This window comes from Ziziphus jujuba, chromosome 12, assembly GCF_031755915.1.
Source record: "Ziziphus jujuba cultivar Dongzao chromosome 12, ASM3175591v1".
Lineage (NCBI taxonomy): Eukaryota > Viridiplantae > Streptophyta > Magnoliopsida > Rosales > Rhamnaceae > Ziziphus > Ziziphus jujuba.
This window is the reverse complement of record NC_083390.1, coordinates 25292063-25319054: the sequence shown is the minus strand read 5'-3', so window position 1 is coordinate 25319054 and position 26992 is coordinate 25292063. Positions and strand designations below refer to the sequence as shown.

General features: G+C 31.0%; 4 protein-coding genes across 4 annotated transcripts; 3 read left to right on the top strand and 1 right to left on the bottom strand.

Annotated features, from left to right (window-relative positions):
- Positions 1-5507: 5507 nt before the first annotated feature.
- Positions 5508-6797, top strand: LOC107417631 (auxin-responsive protein SAUR40). Its single transcript, XM_016026249.4, has one exon. The coding sequence runs from the start codon at positions 6106-6108 to the stop codon at positions 6610-6612; it is 507 nt and encodes a 168-aa protein (XP_015881735.1). The 5' UTR covers positions 5508-6105; the 3' UTR covers positions 6613-6797.
- Positions 6798-15414: 8617 nt separating this feature from the next.
- On the bottom strand, positions 15415-15957 carry LOC132800180 (uncharacterized). Its single transcript, XM_060813211.1, has one exon. It carries the CDS (start codon positions 15955-15957, stop codon positions 15415-15417), a length of 543 nt encoding a protein of 180 aa, XP_060669194.1.
- Positions 15958-19077: 3120 nt separating this feature from the next.
- On the top strand, positions 19078-23565 carry LOC107417623 (uncharacterized). Its single transcript, XM_060813557.1, has 10 exons — positions 19078-19596; positions 19815-19987; positions 20138-20296; positions 20473-20622; positions 21050-21193; positions 21530-21686; positions 22200-22372; positions 22570-22625; positions 22885-22987; positions 23139-23565. The coding sequence occupies exons 1-10, from the start codon at positions 19380-19382 to the stop codon at positions 23226-23228; spliced, it is 1422 nt and encodes a 473-aa protein (XP_060669540.1). The 5' UTR covers positions 19078-19379; the 3' UTR covers positions 23229-23565.
- Positions 23566-23943: 378 nt separating this feature from the next.
- On the top strand, positions 23944-25534 carry LOC107417637 (BAG family molecular chaperone regulator 6). The gene has a single exon (XM_016026253.4). It carries the CDS (start codon positions 24129-24131, stop codon positions 25401-25403), a length of 1275 nt encoding a protein of 424 aa, XP_015881739.3. The 5' UTR covers positions 23944-24128; the 3' UTR covers positions 25404-25534.
- Positions 25535-26992: the final 1458 nt, after the last annotated feature.

Genomic DNA, 26992 nt, shown 5'->3' with positions numbered 1-26992 from the left:
CCCTACACTTTTAGAAATTCATTATTAATCTCCTATTAATTTTCTATATTTATTAAAACAAATCTATTTGTCAATTATTATTAGCTTTACAAATTAATTTTAACAATTAAAAGATAAAAAAATATTAAAATTATTATTTTATGATTAAATAAAATTTTGAAAATATAATTTTAATTTTTAATTATTAAAATTAATAAGTAAAAACCTTATAGATAGATCTATTTTAGAAAAGTGTATTCATTTGGATTTTAACTGATTTTTATAGATTTTTTAAATTATTGACTTCTATAGAATTTTATAAATTTTTATAAACTTTTGTGAAGTTTACAGGATTATGAAAAACTTTTATAGACTTTATGTTCATAAACTTTTCTGAATTTTTATAAAGTTACAAAAGATTTTTATGAACTTTGTTGACTTTTATTTTTAAATGATTTAATAGAGTTTTTTTTTTTCATTCCAATAATTATTTTCTTAGAAAATAAATAAATCACATCAAGAAGGAAAATTTATTTATAAAAACTAAAAGTGTAAATTGATAATAATTTTATAAAATTTCTATGGTATATTTGAATTACCTTTATATATATATATATATATATATATATATTATTACTGGTTTATTAAAATTTAATAGGTACTATGGGTAAAATCATGTTATAATAATAGAAGATCAACAAAAAATAAAAAGTATATGAAAAATTTTCCACTTTATGTAATTTTATTTCTCATGAGATAAAGAAGATACGGAAAAAAAAAAGTTAAATATAACAGTCATAATTGAATAATATTTTAAAGTATAATTTTAGCTTTAAATTGTTAAAATAAATAAATAAAAATTTAGAGATAATTCTATCTTAAAGAAGTATATTCATTTTGGATTTTAATAAACTTTTGTAGACTTTTTAAGTATTGATTTTTGTAACCATTTATAAATTTTTATGAGCTTTTATGAAGTTCATAGAGTTATGAAAAACTTTTATGAACTTTATATTTATAGACTTAATTGAATTTTTATAGTGCTACGAAATTTTAGCCAAAAAAAAAATGGAATTTGATAGATTTTTATTTTTGAATGATTTGATAGATTTTTTTTCATATCAATAATTATTTTTTAAAAAAATAAATAAATCATATGAAGAAGAAAATTTTATTTATAAAAACTAGTTGTGGGAATTAATAATGATTTTATAAAATTTCTAAGGTATATTTGAATTACTTTTATTGGAGAATTCTACGGTACGGATGGTCCGCATGCAAACCACATCCAAATTTGATATTTTTTGAATAAAAATGTTAATTTTGATGTATATAATATATAGCAAAACCGATCTTTTTATCCAAAAAACTTTAACTTTTGACTCTATCTTTATTTTAATATATATATATATTATTATTAATTTATTAAAATTTAATAGGTACTATGAGTGAAATCGTGCTATAAAATTGAAGACCAATACCAAAAAGAAAAAAAAAAGTACATGAAAAACTTTCCACTTTATGTAATCATTTTTTAACGTAAAAGTCTATAAAATTCTAGGATTTAAAAAAAGAAATTGTAAAAATCATTGTCATTTGAATAAACTTGATTTTTATAAATTTTTAAAAAATCTTAATGGAATAACTTGTGACTTTTAATAATTTTTTAAAGTCTTTAAATGTTTACATTGAATATTTTAAGATTTTTATTGAGTTTTTAAAGTTTAAATTGGATACACTCAAACTTTTCAAATCTATACAAAAAAATTAAAAATCTTTTAAAATTTTAATTGAATGCACCTGCCTTAATAAATATAGAAAATTTAAAAAAAAAGAATGATAATTTTCAAAAAAATATGGGAGTTTAAGTATAACTAGGACAAAATTAAAAGGGAGTCTAAATGATTTCTTTTTATGCATATAAAATGTAAAGGAGCTAATGCCAAATTGTAAATTTTAAAAACAAAAGAGACAAAGAGTTATTATTTATAGGGAAAATTTTATTTATACCTTTTTGATTAAGTAATTGTTTCAATTAGACTCCATATTTTTTAAAAAATTGACAAATGAAATTGTTTTGATATATATAAAAATAAAAGAAAATTAATTATAATTTTTTTAAAGTATATAATTTAAAAATGAAATAATAGAAAAATTAAAAATGTTTAAATGAAAACTTTTATTTATATAAGATTAGTTTGACAAAAGTTCTCACTTCAACTGTACTAATGGATTCTACTATGGTTCCCATACTCATATAATGTATGCGATCCACCACTACGTTAGGGACAAAAATAAAACTGTCGAGAGTGTCACAAATTAGCCCCACTCTACGACTTGGATATGCATGCATTTATTTCCTCTGTGGCTTGGACCCGATTTAACAAAAGTAAAAGAATAAAAACAAAAACAAAACACAATAATATGTGAGCATTTGGTCACATCAAACATGTTATGACGTGATATTTACAAAATTTAAGGACAAAAATATTGTGTAATTAAATGTTATAAGAATATATTATTAATAATTTTTCTAACTAAATTGTATCACCACTAAAATGGTATGTAATTTCAATTACAAAAATATATTTAATTGTATCTTGAAAATTCATAAGATTTTTAATCATTATAATATGATTAGCTTTTGTAATTAATTACCTTTTGCTGATAATTTCAAATTAATATAAAAGAATTTCTCTTTCAATCTTTCAAAAAATAATTATATATATATTTAATCACAGAATTTAATATGTTTAGTTACCTAATTTGACTTTAATTACTAGCTCGATAACCATGCTATTGGAAGAACCTTTCACAGTATCAACACTATCTGGATTAACTATGACATTTTCAAAGAATGACAACCTCAAATATTATATTAATTAATCTTGAATTTCTTTATCCAATTTGTATATATTCACGTTGCCATTAATAAAACAATACTTATTTAGTAAGCGTTTGTACAGTCTACAATCTAACTCCTCCATTAATATAAATTGATATCCGAGGCTATGAGAGATACGTGATAAATTTACAATTTTATAAAGTTTTGATTCCACCGGCCAAACAACGCCTGATTTCATTATTTTCTTCAATAATCTATATAAAACCCGATCTTACTCGATGTGTTATGTCATTTACTCGATGGTCACATATTTTACACCGTCCCATCAAAATATTATAGAGTAAACCCCCTTGAAAAAGGCATTTGATTTCCAATATATTATTACGCAGAATATTTAAAAAGTAAAAAATCACAAAAATAATTATTTTTTCTACAGTGTTTCAAATAATGTCCGCTTAAAATAATGGCGTAGGAAATTGACGTCTGCAAGAGAATCCAAATTAAACTAATAAATATTAAAAACTGTGGCAAGCATTAAGTCAGCGATTTTGTGTACGTGGCAATTTTTTATGAATTAAAACATTAATAATTGATATGCCTCTCATCATCACTAGCTCTAACTGATTCACATTTATTATCATATTTACGGTGGAAGAATATAACGTTCGCATTGACTTGGTCTCCCCAAATATATTCCCTTACCAAACCAAATGTGAACCAATTTCAATTTAATTAATTTTTCATATATGCAAACTGAATAATTATTGTGCAAAAATATTGCACACATATATATATTTTAATTTTCTTGACTAATTCTTCAGTTTAGCTGACAAATATCATGTTAAAATTAGCTAATATTGAATTATATATGGTTTCATTTGTGATCACATTACTATAGACACAATTATATTAAATATTTACAGGTAATAAGGAAGAAAAAAATGGTTGATTTGCGCACCTAGCCAGTTTCATAATTTCTAACTTATAATGCAGTTTGACTTTCTGCCTATTTATTCATAAGACCAGACCAGCTTTTCATTTAATTCAGAAGTGGGATAACAATTAAGGCAATTTTTGACCCCAATATAATCCCACTTCGCCCCTCTTTCCCAGAAGTTTCGTACGAAAATTAAAGTTCATAAAGCATGAATTAATTGTTTTTGTTAATGTATTAACAATTTTTTGGCCAATAATGTGTTAATAAATTGGCTGCTTGTTGTAATAATGATAATAAAAAAAAGGGCTGCTGGTTTAATTTATTATTGCTAAAGGAAGTGCTTTTTTTCTTTTCCTTTTTTTTTTTTTGGGTAATAAACGTTCTCTACATTATTCAACGTTTAAAGAATTAAAAATTATTAACGGAGAGAAAGAAACTAATAGCAGTGTTTCTTATTTAATTAATTGTTATACTATATATAAATGGAAAGTAGCATCATATGATGGATGTATAAGTTTAAAAATAAAAAAAAAAAAACAAAAACTGCGTCCTTTTTTTTGGTAAATATGCTTACTTAGGTTTTAAATTCTCATGATTAGTCATTTTTAAATAGTTTCTATTCTATTTTAATTTTCTAAAGGATTAAAATATCACAAATTCACATAATAATAAGATTAATAAGATTTGAGGGGGAGACTATACAATAACCTGATGGTAAAAAGCACCAACATTATAAGTTGGATTCAGTCTTACCCGCCAAAAAATAATAATAATAATAATAATAATAATAATAATAAGATTTGAGGGGGAGGGGGACATTGGTGCTTGGGCTATAGCACGGCCTCTGAGCCGCCATATCCAGTAATATTCTGTCAAAGATTCATATAATAAATAATGACAGAAAATTTGCTATTGCCAGCCAATTATATAATTCAGGTAGGCATCAAATTAGAAAGTAGAAGATATCCCACTTGTACGTGTCTTAGGGACGTGTTAAGATATAATTACCTCTGCATTTTGACTTTGGCTACTTTACAAATGCCACTAAATTAAAATCATTACTTAAAATTCAAAGATGAACTATACGAATTTACTTTTTTTTTTTTTTTCCTAATTGGATAAATGAATTGATTTTGTTAGTTTATTTACCTGGTAGCAAAGATAGAAGGATAAAATATAAGGAAGAGAAGAAGAGTAAATTTATATAAGGAAGATTGATTAATTTTATATTTATTAAGCTATTAACGTCGGCTAATAGTAATAACCATCTGTTTGTCTTTTCGCATACAGAAGGATAAAATTACCATAAAAAGTAGCCATGGAGAAAAGTAAAGCTTTCCCAATCTAATCTATTGGCCCAATTTTTTCAACAGTACTATATAACCTATTATGTCCCTGTAAGGTGTAAAAGATAAACATCTAAACAATAACCGAATATTTCAGCCAAAAAAAAAAAAAAAAACAATAACCGAATAATGAAATCATTAATTACTCCCCAGAAAAACAAAAAAAGAAAGTTATTTAAAAAAAAAAAAAAAAAAGAAGAAGAAAAACTCCCTATAGTTAGCTAGCTAGCGTTGACAAGTGGATTATCTTTTAGAATAAACTATAGGCTATCCTGTATTTACCAAAAAAAAGAAAAAAAAGAAAAAAAGAAAAAGGAAAATATAGGCTATCCTGTAGACTGAATAAACAAATACCAGAGAAAAACCATGACCCATAAGGGGCTTTATATATAAAGGCTAAGCTAGTTGTGCCTCCTCCACGCTGAGATTTCCCCATTAAAGACGCAAGTGACCTGAGCATTATCTCGTGACATTTCTTCTGATTTCTCAACCCCACCTTTTTCTATTCCCCTCTTCTTCTTCTTCTCTCTTCTCCAATTGCATTCGCCACCTTATTAATTAACCATCTGAATCCCTTTCTTCTTCACTCTATTTTATAATTTCATTTTTTTCTATATATTCCGTGCTACTCCATTTTCCCTTTTCACCATATTTAATTTCCCTTTTTCTTGCGTTGTGTATTATTTCTTTTTGTTCTTATTTATATGCATGATTCTCTTTGTTTGTTAACTAAGCAAATAATATGAGTAACACAATGAGGCCTAGGGTCAAGGTCATGTTCTATATTGCTTATGACAGGGGTTAGCAAACTCTAGTTCTTTTTTTTTTTTTTTTTGGGACCTGTTTGATTCTTCACCCTCGTTCATATCAAATTCGTTTGTTGTTTGTTGATCATCACCATCACATAGTGATATAAGCACATATATATATATACACACAGTAATACTTCTTGTTCATATCTATATATATATATACACACACTGTGTACGGCCAGAAAAATGAATTGGATCAAGGAAAAGCCAAAAAAGGGCAACTTGATCATCAAAACTTGGGAGAGATGCAAGTCAATCGGGCGCGGAGGTCGGAAGAGCTCGCCGGGAAAGGCTAGAGCTCTGAAACTGAAGAGCCGATCATGGCCACGCATTGATTGTACGATGCCGCGGGAAGTAGAAGAAAAACGTGAAAAGAAAGGCAGAGTTGCGCCTGATGGGTGTTTCTCGGTCTATGTGGGACCCCAAAAGCAGAGGTTCGTGGTGAAAACAGAGTATGCGAACCACCCTCTGTTCAAGATGTTGCTTGAAGAAGCCGAGTCAGAGTTCGGTTACGATAGCCAAGGCCCTCTTGTCCTTCCTTGCAACGTCGAGATTTTTTGCAAGGTGTTGATGGAAATGGACGATGCCGGCGATACCGATAAGATCCATCGAGGCTGCGGTGGATTTGCTAAGCGCCATGGATCTTATCACCTTCTTAGCCCTTCTCATATGGTTGCCATAAATCAGTTCTAGTTATCTTAAGCATTATTGTTGTTACTAATAAATTAAGCTTTTGCACTATATCCATCTGTTTGATATAATTATGTGGTATTTAAGTCCTGTATTAAGTACAATGAATCATATGTATTTGAAGAGGGCATGATATATACAAATTCAAGCTCTCTGTCTCTCTGATCTATATGGACAGTATATGCATCCTGGCTTTTTTTTGTAAATGGGGCGGTTTTGGAATCACCCACTTCCTGTTTAGCTTTACAAAGGACTTTCACGTTGTACATTTTATTTTATTATATTATTATTATTTTTCCCTTTGGAAATAATGCGTATTAATTAGGGTTTGACATGTTAAAAAGGATGTTGGGTTGATGTTGATTTATTTTGTGCTTAATACAAGTAATCAATACAATTAATGTTGCTATCACAATTCACACCACCCAACTAAGTGTTGTCGAATTGTCTGCATGCGACTGCTGTGCGGAAAACAAAACAATGGCCACAGTTTTCCAAAGCCTCAATCAATATTATATATATATATATATATATATATACATATCATTTTTAATATCTTACATCATATGATTTAAACTTTGAAGTCTAATAGTAAAATTATTTATGAAATCTCCCTTCTTTTAATTTAGGATGTATTGTAATTTTTTTTTTTTAGTTTAAAAAAAAATCCCCCTGGAATGTTTTGTAATCTCCGTTAATAAAAAATAAAAAAAAATTTAGAATTTATTATTATCTTTGTTAATAAAAAAAATAAAACATCAATAAGATCAATCAATATACATAGATGGTTTTAATGTAAAAGTTAATTAAGCCCGTCATGAAATGTTAATATAGTAAAACCTCCATTTAGTGATACCATATATTAAAATAAACTTTATCAAATAAAAAAAAATCATATTTGAACAATTATAAATAAAAATAAGCTCTACATTGTAATAAGTTATAATTTTTTAAAATTCCATTTTAAAATTTTTCATCTCTACACAATAATAATTATATATATGCTGTGAATAATATAAGGTACATAAAATAAAGGTTAAAGATAAATATAACATATTTATATAAAATTGTTTAGGAATTTTTTTAAAATTGTTACAACATTTATAGACATCTTCTTATTAAAGTCAAAATGTTATAAATACCAAATTAAACTATTTACAGATTCTTTACTAATAAAGGAAAGATAATAATTGATTGAATGAGGATGACATTTTTATTTTTTGGATAATTGTGAGAATTGCATATATTGTTTTAGACAATAAAATTTTTAACTAAATTTCTATTGAATTATAACTTTTTCATAGTTATAAATTTAGCTTGATTCAACAGTATGATTATAAAGAGATTTTATTGTATTTCTATAATTCACGATTGCTTAATTAGTTACTTAATAATACTCTTAACTTTTGTTGTTATTTTAGTTCTTAATAAGAATATAAGAAACAAAACATAAAACATTGGATCTAGATTAATATTGCTTATACAATTATTTGTATGGTACTGCATACTGGTGATTAATTCACTAAATTAAGTAGATAATTATGTGAATAATGGTGAAATTATTATTGATTATTTTCATAATTTCAAAATGTAAGTACATGTTGTACTAATTAGTCTGCATTAGAAAGTTTTATCCGGGGAATATCCCCAAAAAACAAAAAAAAAATTGCAATTTGCAAGAGCTCTATTTTGATTACGATTGGCTTATCGTTAATAATATCATCAACTTAATAAATTCATGCAATTAGTCCATTTTTTTAAGAAAAGAAAATACAATTTCATGCATAAGAAATGTAGAGATTAAATTGAAAGACATTTTAATTTTCAAAGTAGTAATTACAGGTTTTTCAGAAATCGTCAGTTAGTTTGTCTATATATACTTATATATACTTATATATACTTTAACTTGTACGAAACCCACAAGGTTTTCTCATAATTTTTAATTGACACCATAAGAGCAATCTATTGAGGCCAGCTTAATTTAGAATTTAAAGACAATACCACGCATGCCAATATTCATCAGATTCAAGAGTTGACATTAATTGTTTTTCATTTTTTTTTTCTTTTTGGTCGGGACAGCGGACATGGAGTTGGTAAACTCTTCCATCTACGTGAGGTTTGGATTGGACAACTTATATACTTTGATATTTATTCTGTACTATTATTAATTTTTGTTTAAGTGTTATATTCAGATTATTACATATGTATAACATTTAAATGTGCTTAGTTATATCTGCTTTCAGATTATTGACGTTATATATAGACTCCGGTGCCTTACGCGACCGGGTACTCCTATTTATTTATTTATTTATTGTTTTTTTGTGAAAACCGGGTGCTCCTATAATCCTATTTATATTTACATATTAAATTTATAATATAAAATATCTTCTTCTTTTTTTCTTTTTTTTTGTAATGGCTTGAAGGAAAAGTAACACATAAAAAAGTAAATAGCTGAAAAATTATGGGTGTAAAATAATTAGAGATATTTTAGGATAAAAATGTGTTATAGTTTAAATTTTATATTAAATGAATATTTAAAGACAAAAACATGAAGAAGATTATACAATGTATTTTACCCAATGATTATTGAGGTTTTTGTCTCTAGTTTGGTGGGATTAATGGAAAATGCAAAAAGTTTGTCTCTGAATTTTCTTATGGCTGCGATGCATAGGGGCTTTAGGAAATGCCATTGAAATGATGGAAATCAATCACGAATTAAAGAGAATCAACCTAAACAAATGAGCTGCATCGGCCTCGGTGTAATTTGGATAAAATCCGAAAGAAAATCAATGTTGGAAGGGGTCTTGGTGTTGGTGATTTGACTCAACTAATGTGTAATTATCTTGATTGAAAGCCTAAGCACTTGCTAACAATTCCCTTTAGGCATTGAATTTTATCCTAAAAGCTGCAATTTTTTTTTATTGGATATATTTATTTCATTCAAACTCACCAAAAACATGGATTATATATATAATTAATGGAGGATTGGTAATTATTATTTTTCATTTTTCAATCTTTAACTGGAAAACAAAGTTTCTGGTTTGTTCACAGTCGCCAGCCGCTGGATTTGTTCTGTTTAATAAATAATAATAAATTACAGGCCTAGTGGTAGGAATTATTGAGATACAGTGAGAATGATTAATCAAACAACTGCTTCACACACCCAAAAAAAAAAAAAAAAAAAATGTCATTCTCACGGAAATAAAGCAAAGTGGAGTACTGCCAAAAAAAATAAAACAAAGTGGTGTCATTTCAATTTCAAGTATTTGCAACTTTCTATTGCAGGAGATTTTCTCAAAGAACCACAATCTTTTTTGGGTCTGCAACAAGACCCAGATAGATTTCAGGCATATGCCAAACTTAGAAGAAATATAATTTCCTTATCTTTATTTTTCTGTTTGTTATTATTCAATTAAAGCTGGTTATTAAAACAATAAAGAGAATTATAAGATATAGACAAAAGAACAATCTTTTAACAAATTACCTTAATTACACAAGGAAAACTTATTATTAAGTAGGATGACTTACCACGTAATTGTAGCTCTGTCCAATATTATGCTAAATTATTAAATATAACATATCATTCATCTTATTTTTAAAATTAATATAATTAAGCTTTAAATTTATAAGCTATTAGTCACCAAATTAATTTTTTTATTTAATCGATTTTGGAATATATTTATCTTCATTTTAAAAAATAATTATATTATTTACTTTATTGTATAAATATATATATATATATATATATATACATACATCATTTACTTTATTTAAATTTTATTTTGAAAAATAATAAACTTAAAAAAAAAGTATATTTTATCAAAAAAATATCTTAAAAAATGTTATTACGCATTTCATATTCCATTATATATATATATATATAAACCTTAAAAATTGTTATTACCTATTTCTTCCATCCCATCCAATATATATATATATATATATATATAAGTGCATATTATTGAGTTTAATATGATAAATTGGGAAAATTATTCAGCACACTTTGTGTAGCAAGGTGTAATATGATTTTTTTTTTCTTTTTTTTTTTTTCAAGGTGTAATATGATTTGGACACATAACCTATTCGACATTGCCATTTGTATCCTTAAATACAAGTCATTAAATAAACCAAAAAGAAACAAGATTAAATAGGAAACATCCATGGTTTAGAAAGACTATTAAGCCCTTGCAGCATCTTCCAGGCAACGTGCAGTGGAAATCGAACAAAGAACTCACCAAGAACTATTTTTCACTTCAAAATGTTGGGAAAAATTACCATGAATATATGTAAATACATGTGAACAATTTAATACAAACTAAATAAAATAAAGTTAAATAAAAAATAATAATTAAAGCATTTTAGAACCTGTAGGTCCTTGAATTGATCTGCTTTCTAGAAGGTTGACTGAGGCCTGTGTGATACCACAGTGTCCTTAAGATGTTTTACGCCCACCGGTGCAGGAGTTTTGTGGCGAACGTCTCCCAAGATACAATGACTGCAAAAACTTTCAGATTCAGCACCCCCGAAGCTTTTCTTTTCGAACTATCTGTGTACCTTCACTTTACCACTGCTACTGTTTTCTCTCTAGTTTTTGACGGTTTTTCCCGTTAAACTCAAAAAACCTTTTTTTCTCTGTATTTTCTGAAAAAACTACTAGAACATTGGAAAAGAACGTGTGCCACACTCACTCTCAACACACCAAAATTCTTTTCCTTAAAACTCTCAACTTCCCACGTTTGAAAATATTTCTTTTATTTTATTCAAAAATATTGTTTTTCCAAAAAGGTAGAGAAACAAAACCAAAGCCCAAAAACCTTTTAAGGCCCAAATCAATCATATTTTAGTTTTTTTGGTCCAAAAATCTAACAATCCCTCACATGAATGATTTGACTAAACAAAGCATGACTCTGGTGGTAAAGTTCTGCAGTTGGAACCTGCATAGGATAGGTAGATATTACTCTTTGAACCTTCCCTTGTGAGACTACATCTTCTTTAATGACTTATGGTGGATGCGATATCTTTGAACCATTTCATCCTTTGTGTAAAAGATAACATAGCCCACACATGATTCCTTCCTAGTACACTTCAATTCTCACTGTTGTGTTCATTTTGGCCCTGAACACCTTCCTGGTTCTGCGAGAGTTTTTAAAGAATTGCGCCCTTAACAATTCTCCTTTGAAGCGGCCACTCTTCTCTCTCACATAGGTGATTCCTATTTCTTATGTATTCAGCATACTTATGCATAGATTACCAAATACATACTTATAGGAATCATTAAAAGCATACTTTTATGCTTAACCTCTTTCTATCACTGTTTTATCATAGGAATGGGCAAATGATTAACCTCCCACAGTGATTTATACCAGTCTTTACAATTGCGTTGTCCCATTAAACCTAGATCTTGGGATCTCCAGTCAACTAGGTTGGGTTTCCATCATATTGACTTTACTCATAGGGTTTAATCCCATTCCTCTTGATGATTTCTCAACTAGTTCTCTATTTAATCCTTTGGTTAGCGGATCCGCAATGTTATCTTTTAACTTCACATAGTCTATTGAGATAACTCCAGTTGAGATTAGTTGTCTAATGAAATTGTGTCTACGATGAATGTGTCTAGACTTTCCATTATACATAATATTTTGTGCCCTGCTAATTGCAGATTAACTATTATAATGTAAACTTATTGCTAGCACAGATTTAGACCACCTAGGAATGTCCTCTAAAAATTGGCATAGCCATTCTGTCTCTTCACCACATTTATCTAATGCGATAAACTTAGATTCCATTGTGGATCGAGCTATCACAGTTTGTTTTGAGGACTTCCATGTCATGACTGCATCCGCTAATGTGAAAACATAGCCACTAATGGACTTTGAGTCCTTAATATCTAATATCCAATTTACATCACTATATCCTTCTAATACAGCAGTATCTTGTATAGTGCAAACCGTATTCATGAGTATATCGCAAGTATCTTAGTACTCTGACGATCCCTTTCCAATGATTTTCATTTGGATTACTCGTATATCTATTCAGTCTACTTATTGCGTAGGCTAAGTCTTGTCTGGTATAAGTCATCAAGTACATCAGACTTCCAATCACCCTAGCATATTTCACTTGAGATACACCTTCTCCTTTATTTTTGGATAAGCGTAAACTCATATCTATGGGTATTCTGGCTATATTAGTATCATCATTACTAAACTTAGCCAGTATTTTATCTACATAATGCGTCTGACTAAAAATGATTCCATTCGAAGTTTTGGTGATTTTCATACCTAAAATCACATCTGCAAGCCCTATATCTTTCATGTTAAATTTGGAATTTAACATGGTTTTTGTAGTTCGGATTATATTGTCGTCACTACCTACTATGAGTATGTCATCTACATACAAACATAGAATGACATATCCATCATCTGTATCCTTTACATAGATACATTTGTCACATTCATTTATTTTAAATCCATCCTTTAGCATGGCATTATCAAATTTTTGATGCCACTGCTTTGGAGCTTGTTTAAGTCTATATAAGGACTTTACCAATCTACAGACTTTTTTTTCTTGTCCTGGAGCGGAGAAACCCTCAGGTTGCTCCATGTAGATCTCTTCATCCAGATCTCCATTAAGAAAAACTGTTTTCACATCCATTTGATGTACTGCAAGATCCCGCAATGCAGCAATCGCCAATACCATCCTTATGGAATTTATCCTCGTTACTGGAGAATAAGTGTCAAAATAATCAAGACCTTCCTTTTGCTTATATCCCTTAATTACAAGCCTCGCCTTGTATTTATCTATTGAGCCGTCTGCTTTCATCTTCCTTTTAAAGATCCATTTGTAACCCAAAGGTTTACAACCTAGAGGAAGAACTACCAGCTCGCAAGTGTGATTTTGTAGGACGGAATCAATTTCATTTTTAACGGCTTCTTTCCATAAATTCCCTTCAGAAGAATTTATAGCCTCTTGGAAGCTTTGAGGTTCACTTTCCAGCATATAAGTAAGAAAATCCGGATCGTAGAATTTTTTCGGTTCTTACTCTTTTGCTACATCTGATCTCAACCTCAGTCTCATCATCATTCACTTGTTCTTGATCATTATCATTATTTTCATCACTGATAGTATCGTAAGTTCGTTTAGACGAACTCGGTTCTTCTTCCACTTTATACGGAAAATAATGTTCGAAAAATGATGTATTTCTCGATTCCATTATTGTGTTGTTGTGAATATCAAAAATTTATGACCTATGCACAAGAAATCGATACGCACTACTATTCTGTGCATATCTTATGCAAATGCAATCAACAGTTTTAGAACCTATCTTCACCTTCTTAGGTGTAGGTACCACTACTTTAGCTAGACACCCCCATACTCGTAAATATTTGTAGGAGGGTTGTCTTCCCTTCCACAACTCATAGGGTGTCTTTACCTGATCTTTCCGGGGCACCTTATTTAAAAGGTCATTATCCGACAAAATGGCTTCCCCCCACAAGTTCTGAGGTGCTCCAGAACTTATCAGCATTGCATTCATCATTTCTTTCAAAGTTCTATTTTTTCATTCAGCCACACCATTTGATTGTGGCGAATATGGTGGAGTAACTTCATGTATTATACCTTGTTGAGCACAATACTCTCCAAATGGAGTCACATACTCTCCACCATGATCACTTCTGATCACTTTAACCTTTTTGTTAAGTTGATTCTCAACTTCCGTTTTATAGAGAATAAATTTCTCTATAGCCTCATCCTTGCTCTTTAGCAGGTATACATAGTAATATTTCGTGCTATCATCAATAAAGGTGAAAAAATATTTATTACCACCTCTAGTCGGTGCAAATTTTAAATCACATACATCACTATGTATTAAGTCCAAAGGTTCATTATTTCTATCAATTGTTTGATATGATGAACTCGTTGATTTTGATTCCACACAAGTTTTATGCTTATGACTGCAATCAATTTCAAACGTGGGAATATGATTTAAGTTAATTAACCTTCGTAGAGAATTAAAATTAACATGTCCTAGTCTATTATGCCACAAAATGGAAGACTCAAGCAAGTAAACAGGAAAAGTATTAGCTTTATTAATTTCTTTAAGCTTTACAGTCATTGCATTGAGTTTAAATAAACCATTGACTACATAGCCTTTTCCCACAAACATCCCAAATTTGGACAAAATAATCTTATTTGACTCAAACATTAAGCGAAAACCATGTTTGCTTAGCAGCGATCCAAATACCAGATTCTTACGAATGTTTGGAACATACAATACATTATTCAGAGTCAGCTCTTTTCCCGAGGTCATCTTTAGGATTACTTTGCCTTCGCCTTGGATTTCTGAGGTAGCGGAGTTACCCATGAACAATTTCTCCCCATTCTTTTTTGGTTTGAAGGAAGTGAACATGCTCCTATCTGAACATACATGGCGAATCACACCAGTATCTACCCACCATTCTCTGGGATTGGATCCTACCAAGTTCACCTCAGATATCACAGCACTAAGGTCAATCTCATCAACCTCTCTAGTGATGTCCTCCATCACCTGTGCCTGGTTCCTCTTCTTCTTTGGCAGCCTACATTTTGTTGCCCTGTGACCCATCTTGTCACAGTTAAAGCACCTGCCTTGAAACTTGGCCTTCTTGGAGATTCGTCCTTTAGGCCCCAACTTGGAAGCTTTTCCAATATTCTTCTTATTCTTGGAGCTCTGACCATGCTCCACAACATTGGCCTTCAATCCGGCCTTCAAAGCTCTCTTATCAGACTTTCTGTTGTTATCTTCAATGGGAAGCTTGCCAATAAGAGCCTCTATATCCATCTCTTTTTTTTGTGCTTCAGATAATTCTTGAAGTCACTCCAGCTTGGAGGTACCTTTTCAATCAAACAAGCCACTTGTAAGGCTTCATTCATGATCATCCCTTCAGTAAGCATTTCTTGAATCAGCACCTGCAACTCATGCACCTGATTCATTAATGGCTTCGTATCTACCATCATGTAGTCCAAAAATCGGCTTGTAATAAACTTTCCTGAACCCGCATTCTCAGTCTTATACTTCACGTCCAGTGTTTCCCACAACTCTTTAGTTGACTTGGTGCCACAGTATACACCATACAAAGCATTAGACAGGCTATTCAGAACATAATTCCGACATAAGTAATCGGAATTATTCCATGCATCCACCGCCATGAGTGTCTCCCTATTACTCTCTTCATTACTGGGTGGCGCATCTTCAGTAAGGTACTTTGCAAGTCCTAGTGTGGTCAAGTAAAGTAGCATATTCTGCTGCCACCTCTTAAAGTTTGCTCCATTAAACTTTTCAGGTTTCTCTGCATGACTAGCAGATGGGGGCATCTAACTCCTAGAAGTCTGAGTGGGCACAGTCCTATTGTCTCCACTTGCTCTTTCTATAATATCACAAAACAGAAATCAATTAGTTGTTATTTTCTATTTCAACAAACTAATTATAGGTAATTTCCAAAAAGAAAATACACAAAAATATGATTTTTTAGATTTTTGCATACACCACAAAAAGTACTGTATACACACAAAAATACTGTTCATCGCCACGTGTCCCTGCCACGTGTCCCCCCCGCCGACGTGGCCTATCGCAACATCATCACTTTGCTGATGTAGCACCTGACATGTCATCGCATGCTGACCTGGAAATGCCACATCATCATCTCGCTGACGTAGCATTTGCCAAGTCATCTCTTTGCTGACGTGGATTGTCTGACACGTGTCTCCGTGTGAGTCCACCATGTGTCATTCTCAGAGTCCGACACGTGTCATCTGTATCAGATCGACACGTAGCGTAACCGGATGACGACATGTGGCAGTCACAGAGTCTGACACGTGTCACCTGTTCAGGTCGACACGAGTCTCCACTCATTTTGCGACACGTCGCTTCATGCTTTTTCGACACGTGGCCTCGCGACTGTGCGACACGTGGCGTCCGCATAGTGTGCCACATCGCCTTACTACTGTGCGACACTTGTCAGCATTTCATCTAGACACGTGGCGATCTCTCATAGCTCTAAGCCCATTTTGCATTTGGGCCTTGTCTTTTGGGCTGGGTCGAAATCGCGCCTGGATCTTGGGTTAAACAGTAGCCTGTTCTAACCCTGGGCTGGGCTTTAAAATTAGATTAGGCCTAATAAATTTAAAAATTGGCTTAATATTTCAAAACCCAGCCCAAACCCATTCTCTCTTCTTCTTCAACCTTCAACCGGGTCAATTTCTACCTGTTTTTTTGGTAAACGGGTCAAACGACTCGGTTGCATTTTGTCACCTTTTTTTTTCACTTTTCCAGTGATCAAAAAATTACCGAAAAAATACCAAAAGGTTTAGAAATTCTTGGCCAATTCAATTTTGGGAAAGATTTGATTTTAAACAAAAATTTAATAATTGCCCACAAATTTATAAACCTCACGGGTTTGATAATTTTTTTTTTCTCACACCCAAATGAACAATTATAAGTAAAACATGAAAGATTAGAGATTGAATAAACTAACATTAACACAAAGCCCAAGCAACCATTCTCTTCACACTCACGGATAAAGAAAATAATTTTTTTTTTAATTTTTTCTTTTTGAACACACCCGTGAAGCACACATTGAAATACATAATAATAATAAATATATATATATATATATATAAATATATATAAATATATATGCAGTATATACACAATAATCAATACCATAATAAATGATTAAATCTCCACATATATATACATATATAAAATTTGGTAAAACGTCTTAAGATTGTAGAGAAAAATTACCATGAATATATGTAAATACATGTGGACAATTTAATACAAACTAAATAAAATAAAGTTAAATAGATAATAATAATTAAAGTATTTTAGAACTTGTAGGTCCTTGAATTGATCTGCTTTCTAGAAGGTTGACCGAGGCCTGTGTGATACCATAGTGTCCTTAAAACGTTTTACGTCCACCGATGCAGGAGTTTTGTGGCGAACGTCTCCCAGGATACAATCATACAATGGTTGCAAAAGTTTTCAGATTCAGCATCCCCCGAAGCTTTTCTCTTCGAACTATCTATATACCTTCACTTTACCACTGTTACTGTTTTCTCTCTAATTTTTCCCGTTAAACTCAAAAACCTTTTTTTCTCTGTATTTTCTGAAAAAATTGCTAGAACGTTGGAAAAGAACGTGTACCACACTCACTCTCAACACACCAAAACTCTTTTCCTTAAAACTCTCAACTTCCTACGTTTGAAAATATATTTTTTATTTTATTTAAAAATATTGCTTTTCCAAAAAAGTAGAGAAACAAAACTAAAGTGCAAAAACCTTTTAAGATCCAAATCATTCATATTTTAGTTTTTTTGATCCAAAAATCTAACACAAAATTCATAATCAAACAAGAAAAGTAGGTTTTGAGAGAGACAAGAAAAATAATTTAAACCATGCTTTATCAACGTAATCCGAAAATCTCTAAAAATCAAAATGATCAAACGTTCTTCTATCAATTCAGGATCAGAAGTTGACTTTTCTCATTCTCAGCACCTACGTTCCCCTAAACCATAACTAGGAACATGATAGAATTTGTCTCTTTAATGCCACTGGTACATCTTTTATGAATTTAGGATTTTACTTTATTTTTGTTTATTTTTCTTCCAAATGACACCTTACTGAAATGTCCCATTATTTTTAAAGGAGTATTGAAAATCTGAGATTGGATTTGGGAAACGGTGGTGGCCTGGTGGGTTTGCATAGGTGCTCAAGGGAGAAGAGCAATATAAAGGTTCAGTAGTCTTTTAAGCCTGTTCCCGTTTCATCCCTAATTCCCTTTCCAGTTTTAATAATTTTGATATGCATTTATTGATACACATGGCAACCTCTAACAGGTTGTGTACAAATCAAATTACACCTTGGTACATAAGTTGTATTATTTCTGGAGAGAGATATCTTTTTATTTTTGAAAATAAAATAAATATTTATTTTATATACTTTTTCTTTGCGTTGCTACTATTTTGTAAAATATATATATATATATGTATATATGCCTATATTAATTCTCTCAAAATGTTTATTATATGGAACAATAGTATATATAATGTTTTTATTTTCTTTAAAATAAATTAATAATAATAAAAAATAATATATTATTTTTTCAAATTGTTTAAGAAATAAAATAAATATAAATTCTTTTTAATGAAATTAAACATATTAGTAAATTGATATTAAAGGATTTGATTTTGTTCGGATAAAATATTAATGAAATTTAATTTATTAACGAATGTTATTTTATTGAATTTTAAAAATAACATAAATAATACAACTTACTTAATTTTAATAAATTAGTATATTATAATTTTTTTTGAAAATTATAAATTATTCCTAAATCTCTGTTACCCTCGTAATTCAAATCATGCTCTAATGGCAAGTGATCAACCCCTATAACTATAGTATAATATAATCGATGGGATTACAATTGATACGGTAGATCCATACTATCCGCTTTTATCATAAACAAAGGCATATAGCCGACATAATAGCCTTTATAAATGCTGACATGAATGAAAAATCGAACACTTGGAATGCCATCCACCCACTACAATGGATGATTACTGTTCAGACAGTCGCCCTTATGCAACAAGAATGGGCATATCTGTCTTTTAACTTCACTTCCGATCCATTTCCACCTTCTTCTGCGCCGTCGACATTAATGTTGTCTGAGTAGAATTTTTGCAGTGAAATTGAAGTTTGAAGGTGTGCGCAGTGAAGGAGAGCGGAACCCGTAGTGATGGAGCAGGAAAATGCTAGTAAGTTGGGTATGATTGTTATACTCCATAATGCTGTGATCGTCACCATGGATTCCGAGAGCCAAGTTTTTCAAAACGGTGGGATCGTCATCGAGAATGATCGAATTAAAGCCATTGGTCAGTCTTCCTCTGTGCTCCAACAATTCTCCACTCTCGCTCATCAAATTATAGATCTCGATGGCCAAATTTTACTCCCTGGTCAGTTCGCTGCTTTCCCTCTCTCTCTCTCTCTCTCTCTCTCTCTGCTTATTTGACCATCTCAAAATCTACTTCAATGAGTCTGATTTTTTGAAATTGTTTTCAGTTTTTTGAAAATTAAAAAAAAAAGAAAGAAAAAAAAAAAAAAAAACCGAAAGCTAAAACCACCCACTAGTGCTCTGGATTTTTATTTGCCAAACGGTTATTGTTGCTTGTAGGATTGGTGAACACGCACGTGCACACCTCTCAGCAGCTAGGAAGAGGGGTTGCAGATGATGTTGATTTGATGACATGGTTGCATGGTCGCATTTGGCCTTACGAATCCAACATGACCGAGGAGGATTCCTATATATCCACTTTGCTTTGCGGTATTGAGCTTATCCACTCTGGTGTAAGTTTCCAATCGTATTTTGCTTTGTCATTTGGTATATATTTTTTACTTTTTCCTCCCTTTTTCATTTTTTTTTTTTTTTTTTGTGGGGGGGGGGGGGGCGGCAATGCAAATTGGAGCTAAAGGGGTTTTTGGGGATTGGTGAATCAGGTAACTTGCTTTGCTGAAGCAGGCGGGCAACATGTATCTGGAATGGCAAAGGCCGTGGAGTTATTAGGGTTGCGTGCTTGTTTAACTCAGTCAACTATGGATACTGGTGATGGTTTGCCAGCATCGTGGGCTGCTCAAACTACAGATGATTGTATTCAGGTCAGTATGCCTTTGGGGACCTTTAATGTGTCAATGCTAGATAGTTACATTACATGGAACCTTTGCTAAATAGCTTTGATACTTAGTTTGGTTTTTGTTCATATCCATAATCTATGTTTAAATGTCACTTTTCAACATGTACTTATTCTATCAGAATTACTTACTTCACCTTACAGTCTCAAAGAAAACTTTACGAGAAGCACCATGATACAGCAGATGGACGCATCCGAGTCTGGTTTGGAATTAGGCAAATTATGAATTCAACCGATCGTTTATTACTTGAAACGAGAGACATTGCGAGAGAACTTAAAACTGGAATCCACATGGTACTTTGCCTTTCTCTTATAGTTTAGTTTCATGGTTTTATAAGAAATATCAGTTTTTGAGGACACCTAGTGTGATTTATTGGTTTATATGTGCCAAAATCTTTCCATCTAAATAATTTTATTTTCGTCTATAATCATCCTTGTTCTTGATTTCTGAATGAGTATTAGAAGGTGGGAGCACACACTTTGCCTAACTTTCTCTGTAATTGATGATTTGTGTAGGCAACAAGTATAATCTCAAATGATAGCTTTGTTATGTTTTATTTATTTATTTTTTCGGTTTTCTGTTTTTCTTGACCCTTTCAATATATATAATCATTGGATGGTGGACTTAGAAACTTTGGGGTACCTCTGTGATAGATTTTCAACTAGTGTGGAAATAAGATTTTCAATTAGACATAGATTGACTTGATTTTTCAATGTTTAGCATGTTGCAGAGATTCCCTATGAGAACGAAACTGTGGTTAAGACACGAAATGCTGATCATGGAACTGTTACCTATTTGGAAAAGATAGGGCTTCTTCAAAGCAATTTACTAGCAGCTCATACGGTTTACGTCAATGATGCTGAGGTCAGTAGCTTCTTCTGACTCTACGGTGAATGTGAGGGAAGTTAAATGAATTCAAATAGCTTTCTTTGTGTACCTCCGTCTTATATGATAGTACCATTTTCTTCTGCTAATTGTTTGATTTCCATCTTATAAAATAGTATGATTTTCTTCTGCTAATTGTTTGATTTTCTGGTGTGGTATTGTAAAAGATCTGAATACATATATGAAACTAATTGTGTCCTATTCATATCATTCAACGCTTCCTAAATAATAAGTGCCAGCAATATCCTAATCTTAATATTCATTTTCTTTTTTATTTTTATTTGTGTGGTAACTCTTAAACTGTACATTCTTCAGATTGATTTTCTGTCCAAAGCTGGGGTAAAAGTATCTCATTGTCCTGCTTCTGCAATGAGGATGCTTGGATTTGCACCTGTTAGAGAGATGCTTGATGCTGGTGTTTGTGTTTCATTGGGGACAGATGGGGCACCAGCCAATAATAGAATGAGCATTGGTTTGTCGTGTTTTTAATCATGATTTTCTATTTCATATATTTCCACATTCAATGATACTACATTACTATAGTTTACATGTGAAATTCTGTTTGAAAGTCCTCTGTTCTTTGATTTCAAATAAGCACTCCTACATCCTCATCAATGTTATCAAATAAGTAAGGTGTAGAGTCTGCCACTGACATGGAAATTTTGTAGAGAAAAAAACAGCAGGATCCAATAGATTTAATGAAAACAAATGGTGACTCTAAAAGTTATCATGCCGGTTATATACAACTAGCCTCTGCTTTACTGAGTCTTCGCCATTACCGATTGAGTTTGACTACATGGGTTTTGAATTGCCAGTCAGCCAAATTGCTTATATTAAGAGCAATATGTTTTCAGCTAAAATATTCCTTAGACAGTTTTCCTCTGCTCGTTCATTTGCTTTTAGTGAAAGTCTTGTTTTTAGATATTTTTGAAATTCTCATGGGAAGGCAAATGGCTGTTTTAAATTAGTTTTTACCTTCTTGTAGTTGATGAGATGTACTTGGCTTCTTTGATTAACAAAGGACGGGAAGTGTATGCAAATGGGTCAATCAATCCTACTGCTTTCCCAGCTGAAACAGTTCTAAAAATGGTGACTGTAAATGGAGCAAAAACAGTACTTTGGAATGATGAAATAGGGTCACTTGAGGTTGGCAAAAAGGTTTGGTCTTTGGCTGTCTTCCTTCTACTCTGTTTCTCATATTAATTCTATTCTCCTTATCTCATGTTGTTTAAAATTTTTTAGTGAAATTTAATAATCGCAAAACTATGCCTATGTTCAATCATACTGATAAGATATTTGCCTTGCTGTTTAACCAATAAAGCTGATTAATGTTTTTGTCTTGTATTACTTGCTAGGCTGATTTGGTTGTAGTCAACCCTTCCTGTTGGTCCATGGTTCCTGTCCATGACTGGTAAGATTCCCGTCCTTTTGGAAGAATTTTGCAGTATTATACTTAACCATTGTCTAGTGAGTTTCAGTATAATACAATAAGTTGCTTTAGTCTATATATGCAGAAGTTCTTTCCGTTCCATATCTCTAATCTTAACACCCATAGTGAATTTTCTGGCTAAAATAGTTTGGTTTTGATTAATGTTAATTTTATTGTATCATCAAATCTTAACCAGTAACACTGTTCACACTAATTTTTGGCTTGCTTTTCTAACATGCAGCATTTCCAATCTAGTGTATTGCATGCGAACCGAAAACATAGTCTCCGTAATGTGCAATGGCAGATGGATTATGAAGGATAAAAAGATTGTGAATGTGAATGAGGTACTTTCTCAACTTTTTCACATTGCATGCTGATGCTTTTGATTCATTTCTATAACCCATCCTCTGGTTTTAATTATTTTGCTTTTTTTTATTAAACTTGTGGCCAAAACTTTTAAATTTTGCTTATGCATTCAAATTTGTGACGGAACAGGAAGAAGTTATTTCAGTGGCAAAGTTGGCTTCTGCAGAACTTCTGAAGAGAGCAGGCATCAAAATCCCAAACAGAATGAATATCATCTGAATTTGATTGTTAGCATCATCTTCTAAAATCTTTTTTCTTTTTATGAAAAATGCCCTTTGGAGAATTTCAATGTGCTCGTTTCTTACATGTTGAAATTTCAACACTTAATGTTTTCCCATTACGTTCGGTATGGTACAATTACAAAGCCTCTCTCATTTTTAGAAGTTCATGTTTTGAAAGGGACTCATTTAATAAAATTATTCATGAAAGCCAATGACTTTGAAAAAAAAAAAATTGCATGATTGTTGTTCTCTTGATCTATTCTAATACATTGTAATAACATTTATCTGTTTAAGCAAAATTAATATATTTTGTACATTTTCTTATATTAAATTTACATACCAATTTAATTTTTGTTGATCAAAATTACATATGAAAACGTGGAATCACAATAAAATTGAAATTTGTCGAGGACCGACCCAATAGTTTATCATTCAAATCGAATACTGATGCCGAAAATTAAATAATAATTTTTTTTTTTTAACCCAAAAAAAATAAAAGAAAAAAAGGGCACGTCACGAGCAGTCAAATTATGGTCAATAGTTGACGTGGCAAGATAAACATGAAGAGCGTCCACATAGGAACAATGCATGCTCAATGATGCAATGACACATTGACACGCCATTCGACGTTGTAGAATGAGAAGAAGGATCGATAAGCATCTGGAACTTTTTCACATATAAAATATCCCACTTCTCGAATCTGGCCTGAAACTTCTCGAATCTTCTACTTCTCTCTTCGAAGAATCTAGCAGATGGAGTTGCCTCCATATAAAACTCTCCGAAGCCAATTGCTTTCGCCAGAAAGAAAAACCCAACTTGCTAAAAGTGTTTGTTCTCTGAGAAATTTTTACAGTTCTTTCGATAAATACAAATTAGGTAATTTTCCAATCTTTTGTCGATGATGGAGAGCCCGTTCTTCAGAAGCCATTGGAACAATTTCCCGCTACGCTCTGTCTACTCGCCGAGCGTGAGACAAGTCCCAGTCCAGCGCCAATCTAAGCCAACCACGCCGAAGGTGGTTTCGGTTCCCGTCCACTTCGTTAGCTCCGAACGGACCACGTCCGACTCGGCGCTGAAGATCCAGAAGGTGTTCAGAGGATTCTTGGTGAGGAAGAGCGTGAAGAAGATCGCGTCGATTAGGCGCGAGGTTAATGAGATCGAGAAGAGGATTTCGAAGCAGGAAACGGTGGAATTGATTCGGGAAGATTCCAAGGAGAGTTTGAGGGTGAATGAGACTTTGATGAATTTGCTTTTCAGGTTGGATTCGGTGACAGGCGTTGATTCTGGAGTTAGGGAGTGCCGGAAGGCGGTGATCAAGAAAGTAATCGCATTGCAGGAAAGAATGGATTCCATCGTTGCCGGCGATCAGACCTCCGGCGGTGATGCAATCGATGAAACTTTGGAGTCTAACCAAGCCGCAGAGATGAAAGTTGTAGATGAAGTTGCAGAGAATCCTTCTGAATTGCAAGCTGAAGCCCCTGAAGCCGAATGTTCTTCGACATTGTTGGCAGATTGTGCGAATTCTTCCGAAATTGATAAGGATCGAGCCCCTGAAATTGAAGAAAGTGTTACAGAGGCTGCAAAAGCTTGCGTTTTGGAGCCGCTGGATCAGGATAAGTCTCTGTCTAATCCGAAAATAGAAACAGAAGCTCTGTATTTAAAAGATGAAAGCCAAGAGAAAGTGGAAGCAATTGAGAATGAAGAATCAATTGGGGATCCAAATGGGAGCACGGAAGAGAAACTGGGGACGAATTGTGAAACCGAAAGCCAATCTGGGTCATCTCCAAATCCTCAAGGTGTGATTGAAGGTGAAGAGGAAAATTCACTGGTTAAGGAAAACGATGGGATGGAAGTAGTCCAAGATGGTAAAAACGAAGAGAAAGTAGAAGAAAATTGCACTATTGGAGACGGAGAAAATACCAAAAAGAATAAGGATCTGCTGGAGAGGATGATAGAAGACAACGATAGAATGATGGGTTTGATGGCAGAGCTCTTTCAGAGGAACGAAATGCAAACCAAGTTGCTGAGCTCTCTATCACAGAGGGTGGGACTGCTGGAGAAAGCTTTTGTTTGTGATAAATTGAGGAAGAAGAAGAAAAGATGTGCTTCTGGGACTGTAGATTGCCTTGAAAAATCTGAGGATTCAACTAAGAAATGTGGTGGAAAAAGATAGTTTCTGAATTTGTGAATTTGTTTTTGTCTTTTTTTGTGTTTTTGATTTTATTTTATGGATTGATGAATGTAATGTGAGCTCTCTGTAATGAATGGATTCTGGCAATTGAAAATGTTCTGTTCTTTAGATGATGTGAGGTGACTACGCTCTAAAACATGTGTTTTTATCTCCCACTCGGCACAAAAACTAAGATAAGCAGTAGATAATTAAGGTTAAAAATTACCATATTCTAAAAAATAAAAAATAGTTTTGAAGATTTAAAATATAAAAAATTATTAATATTGATATAAAGGTGTAAAAAATAAAAATAAAAAAATTGATAAAAATTTATTTTAAAAAAATAAAAAAATTTTATTGAAGATTAATTTGTTTAATTAATTAATTATAAAATTGAATATTAAATTTATAAAAATATTCAATAGATATTATATTTTTTTTAATTAACCGGTAATTGAAAATATATTATTATTAATATGTATTTAGTAAATTTATTTATTAATTAAAACATATAATATGGTTATTATAATTATATATATTATATTAAAATATATATTTTTTGATAATTTTATATCTAATTACTAATATATTATTGATATAGATATTTGAGAATTAAATATGTATTAAATACTATTAATATCAAAATTTTGGATCTTTGTTTGCTTAGTATTAATTTTTATATACTTTATAATATTTATATAATTATTAAATTTATTATTATAAAAAATATGATAAAAAATAGATAAATTATAATTTTTGATAATGATTTTTTTTTTTATAATATGATAGGTAAATTTGTTTAATGTAATTTTGTATAGTATTTGTCAAATATGAATTTTTTTATTTATTTTCATTTGCTTAATTATTGGAAAATAATTAAAGGTACAAAAATTATTAATAATATTAATTTGGTAAAAATAATTATTAAATATCAATAATATTTATAAAAAAATTTTAAAAAATTATGAACATTTCCAAAATTTTATAGAAATTTATAAAAATTTTTATGAAAATTATGAATTTTTAAATCAAATTGTAAAGGATTTTATGTAGATATTATAATGAAAATTTTTATGAAATTATAACGAAATATTAAAATTTCAATAAATATTATAAAAATTATACTCATTTTTATCTGGAAGGTAAATTTTTTTTTAATATATTTAAAAAATAAAAATTTACAAAAAATTTTGATATTTTAAATTATGCCCTGAACTATACCTTTTTGTGTTTTATCTTTTAAATTATAAAAAGCTCCATTTGGCCCCTGTAAATTATTATTGTGTTATTAATTTGAAATATGAATTTTATAAAATTAATTATATACAGCTAATGTTATTATATTGGCAAATGTTTTATAATTTTTTTGAAAAATAAATAAATAAAGTTTATACCTTTGCCAAAGTTATTAAATGATAAAAACAATAGTTCATATAGGCAAACATTTGAATGTAGGATGCCAATGGCCAAATTTTAATACTTTTAGATTGGCCAAAGTTTTCGGTTGGGTGTATTATTAATTTACCAACCGTTAATAAAATGACACATTATTAGTTATCCAAATATTGATTACTATTTATAATATTGTTTAA

Coding starts and splice junctions, on each gene's coding strand:
- LOC107417631 (XM_016026249.4), top strand. CDS start 6,106: ATGAATTGGATCAAGGAAAAGCCAAAAAAGGGCAACTTGATCATCAAA.
- LOC132800180 (XM_060813211.1), bottom strand. CDS start 15,957: ATGCCCCCATCTGCTAGTCATGCAGAGAAACCTGAAAAGTTTAATGGA.
- LOC107417623 (XM_060813557.1), top strand. CDS start 19,380: ATGGAGCAGGAAAATGCTAGTAAGTTGGGTATGATTGTTATACTCCAT. Junction 19,597..19,814: donor TGGCCAAATTTTACTCCCTG/GTCAGTTCGCTG, acceptor TGTTGCTTGTAG/GATTGGTGAACACGCACGTG. Junction 20,623..21,049: donor TTAAAACTGGAATCCACATG/GTACTTTGCCTT, acceptor TTCAATGTTTAG/CATGTTGCAGAGATTCCCTA.
- LOC107417637 (XM_016026253.4), top strand. CDS start 24,129: ATGATGGAGAGCCCGTTCTTCAGAAGCCATTGGAACAATTTCCCGCTA.